Source organism: Suillus subaureus (assembly GCF_016647635.1).
Source record: "Suillus subaureus strain MN1 chromosome Unknown BJ212scaffold_577, whole genome shotgun sequence".
NCBI classification, from domain to species: Eukaryota; Fungi; Basidiomycota; class Agaricomycetes; order Boletales; family Suillaceae; genus Suillus; species Suillus subaureus.
In genome coordinates, this window is record NW_024539133.1 from 1 (window position 1) to 3,681 (window position 3,681).

Sequence of the window (3,681 nt, forward strand, 5' to 3'; positions counted from 1 at the left end):
GTTGTCGAAGGTCCGGCAGTTTTTTCAACCAAGTACAACTCACACAGAAGGGTTCTGCTGACACGTACCATAAAGTAAAGCAACCCGACTTGTGACACGCTATTTTTCGCGCCTGCCAGCAACGGCTCAAGCTATAGTTCTCAATACTAGTAGTTTCTGGTAAGTTGAGCATGTAATACTAATAGCTGTCTTCTGCAGCATATGTATATTCAGTGACCTGAACTTTTCTCTTAGAGCACGTCCAGCGACAAACTCAATGCTTCACAGCTTCAAACTTCGACTGTCAGACGTGCTGCGCGTATTTGGGACTAGTGCTTTCGTCATTAGCATCATTTTAAACATCTTCGCCATGCTGCGCTTGCAACACAAGTCTGTCGATGATAGACAGTACAGTATGTCAGGGTTGTCTTTACAAACAGCCACACGAGTTCATCTCAGCATATTTGATGCAGCTTACATTGGTGATGATCATCCGATCGAATTACCCCTTGACTTGGAAATCGCCGCATTGACGTTTGAAGACTCAAAGTATTACAGTACATCAGGGCTCACAGCCTGGTCGGAGTGGAATTTGCTCGATCATTTCCCAGAAGGCCACGGATTCGTGCGTCTGGGACCAAATGGTAAGTAATCATTCACCCCATTTTTGCCAATACATGAGTCAGACGCTTGCCGTTCCCATATTCTATTAGGGCGACTGTTTGGTGTCTCGATGTTTCACCAGATTCATTGTCTACAAATGATCCGGCTAGCCCTTATTAACGGGCCCAATGACCATAGTGGGCACTGCCTTAACTTCTTGCGACAGGCCATTCTTTGCAATTCTGATACTACCCTTGATCCAGTCTACATTGATGGATCGATGATAGGCTCAGACGGTTTGGGTGTGACGCATATATGTCGAGATTGGTCACAGGTTTATGCATACATTAAGGAGAACCAGAGGGGTTCTGTGTGGGCAGAGCACAAGACAGAGATGCAATCATAACGCGAAGTCAAGTGGGAGGATATGGGCTAGCCCGTACCAACGATGGATGGGATCGGCTCGGTAAATACTTACTTACAAGCGATCCGCTCGCCTGCGGACGGTTAGGCCTTTTATTTTCTTGCTCACACAGATCTTTACAGTAGTAACGAAGAGAAATACATTCACGGTATCCCTTTCCTCATTTGTGGGTGACCACATTGTTCGAATGTCGCGACGATTTCGAACTCTCGACAGTGCCGTGTACAGTTGATCATATGCAAATGCATCAGTGCGAAGGTCAAGTTCTGCACGCCAGAGAGTGAGACTTTGCGAGCCTTTGAACGTCGTTGCATATGCAGGCTGCAGCGGAAATTGTTTTCGGTTGAGCACGCGGGATTAAAGGAGAATGTGATGCAAGGAAGGCAATGGACTCCGCCCGTGTGTGGAATTTGCATTTCGACGAAGCGTCTGCGCAGAGCAGTGATTCGGAGGCACGCATTTCGTACTAACCCCCACTAACATATTGCGTTAACTTTGAGGTCTAGCCGATGCGGAGGGGTACTCGGATGGGTCAGCATTGCGGCGTTTGTGAGGGAGCCTTTCCTTTGGTACGTCTGAACTGAAGTAATATTCTATTGTTTTTCGCATTAGCATGTGCGAACAGACATCGGAATATTCTTACCATAATCCCCTGGCAGTGCTTCGAGCACAATGTCGTTGAAATCGTCCATGAACATGTTGCGCGATGATAGGAAGGCACGCTGTATACATTCCTCGGGATCTGCGAGTAATGATGGCTAACAACTTGTCTCTATATCATAAAAAGCGATAGACGTCGACGCAATACAGCTCGAGAGCGGTTTCATCACCTGCCACTGTGGTAATCAGGCGAGCATTGATGAAATGAACTGAGAACTCCGTCATCGGCCGGTGCAGCTCTACCGCCGAAAGTGAAAACGGAGGCAGGAATATCACTGGCACTTATATAGATAGACTACATCTGCTTACAATATGTAGATGTTTGGAAGAAGTTGTTCAGAGGCGTACAAAACTCGAAACTGTCAAACTGATATAAACGAATTTCAACATTTCTACTATGACAAACACATGAGTCAAAACTTTCGGAATAATCGAGTGTGCCTGTCACATCACTGGTGTAAAGTTCGACAAACGAAGTGGAAAGTCAGTTCGGTCTAGTTCACACCACCAGTAGTTGTAAGCTTTTGGCCTGTGTACAAAATCAACGCCGTAAGGCTAATGCAATGGGTTTGAGGCGAAGCAAGGCTTACACGAAGCACCTGGATGTATCGCATCTGAGTTCAATATGACGAGGTCAGACATAAAGCATCGAAACCTTACCTAGACAGCTGGGGTCTCGCGAGCCACCTCGGCAATAGTATTTTGAACTGTAGCGGTCTCGCCCTGCGTACAATATTAATATCGCGAGGCCAATTCATGGATTTGATACAAGGCTTACGCGAGGATAGTACTGGGTGCATTACATCTGAGGTTAACAATATAACGAGGTTTGGTACTAGGCACTTACATTATAGTTGAAGGTTGCTAATTTATCGTGAGTCAACAGGATTAGATTTTATACGAAGTCAGCCTCACTGAATGCACAGCTTGTAGCGACAAAAGCTGTCAAGGCAAGTAGAATATAGAGGAAAGAAGAGGAGAAGCGAGTGGACATGACGGTGAGTAGATCTATATCTGTTGAGAGCTGTTGGCGCTGTCTAATCTGTGACGATGCTGCTGAAGTGGGTGTTCTTGAGAAGCATACAAGCTCCAAAATGTGTGCAATTTAAGTGTTCTTCCATGAAACGTTCCGGGGAACTGTTGGAAACCTAATCAATGTTATCTGGCTGTCAATGAACACGTGCACGGTGGAATCAACAAGAAATTTCAGCTCCGGTGTTATTTTACCTTTCAATGTCATAGGAGACAATAATATTTTGAGATTGCTACACGGGCCATGCTCGATCCGACGCTAGTTAACCCCTTGCCACGGATTCATCATGACGTTGCTATCACAGACCAATAAAGTTGTTATTGAGGAGGGATAGTATGGATGTTGTTTAAGCTCTTTGATGTCGTACCGCATCGTTAGGCACTCCCTAATATCTGCTGTGGAAGCACCTAACGACGCGGTATGACATCAAAAAGTCAATAACAGCCCTACTTGATAACAATTTTATTTATTGATGTTCAGAAACGACTCTGAATCGTTCATTGATCCATAATGACGACATCATGATGAATCCGTGGCAAGGGGTCACATAAAGTATGGCCTCGTAGCAATCTCAAAATAGCAGTCCTACTCAATTTACAATTTATTTCGTCCAGTTTATTTTCTTGACGAGCAATATAGGTTTTGATGGCAAGTAAAATGAACTGATGTAAAATTGAGTGCCTCAGTTGTGTTTTTGCAGTTCATTCGAAACGGGCGTTGCAGAGCTCACATAGTACCGAACAGTCTACAGTCCTCCTCGAAATCGTTGAGTGACGCTTCGCTACTCATCATGACGTTGCTATTGTGGATCCAGCTAAGGGCCTCTAGGGACTAATTATTAGAGAGCACATTGACCCGCATTAACAGGCACCAATATGAAATCAAAGCGCACTCGATTGTTATTCATTTCCGTAAGGAGTCTAGCGAGTTTTGAAGAGTGTTGTGTATGCCTTGTGTCCACACCCCAAGCTCTTTCTCCAAC

General features: G+C 45.0%; 1 protein-coding gene across 1 annotated transcript; it reads right to left on the reverse strand.

Moving 5' to 3' along the window:
* Positions 1-1,943: 1,943 nt before the first annotated feature.
* BJ212DRAFT_1583350 (uncharacterized protein) lies at positions 1,944-3,116 on the reverse strand. The gene is made up of 6 exons (XM_041342325.1): positions 2,582-3,116; positions 2,514-2,530; positions 2,445-2,456; positions 2,327-2,389; positions 2,257-2,265; positions 1,944-2,195 (listed from the first exon to the last, which is right to left on the reverse strand). Exons 1-4 carry the CDS (start codon positions 2,658-2,660, stop codon positions 2,327-2,329), a joined length of 171 nt encoding a protein of 56 aa, XP_041184829.1. The 5' UTR covers positions 2,661-3,116; the 3' UTR covers positions 1,944-2,195; positions 2,257-2,265.
* Positions 3,117-3,681: the final 565 nt, after the last annotated feature.

What these genes read in the sequence shown, in the direction of transcription:
- BJ212DRAFT_1583350 (XM_041342325.1), bottom strand. Translation starts at nt 2,660, where the DNA reads ATGTCCACTCGCTTCTCCTCTTCTTTCCTCTATATTCTACTTGCCTTG.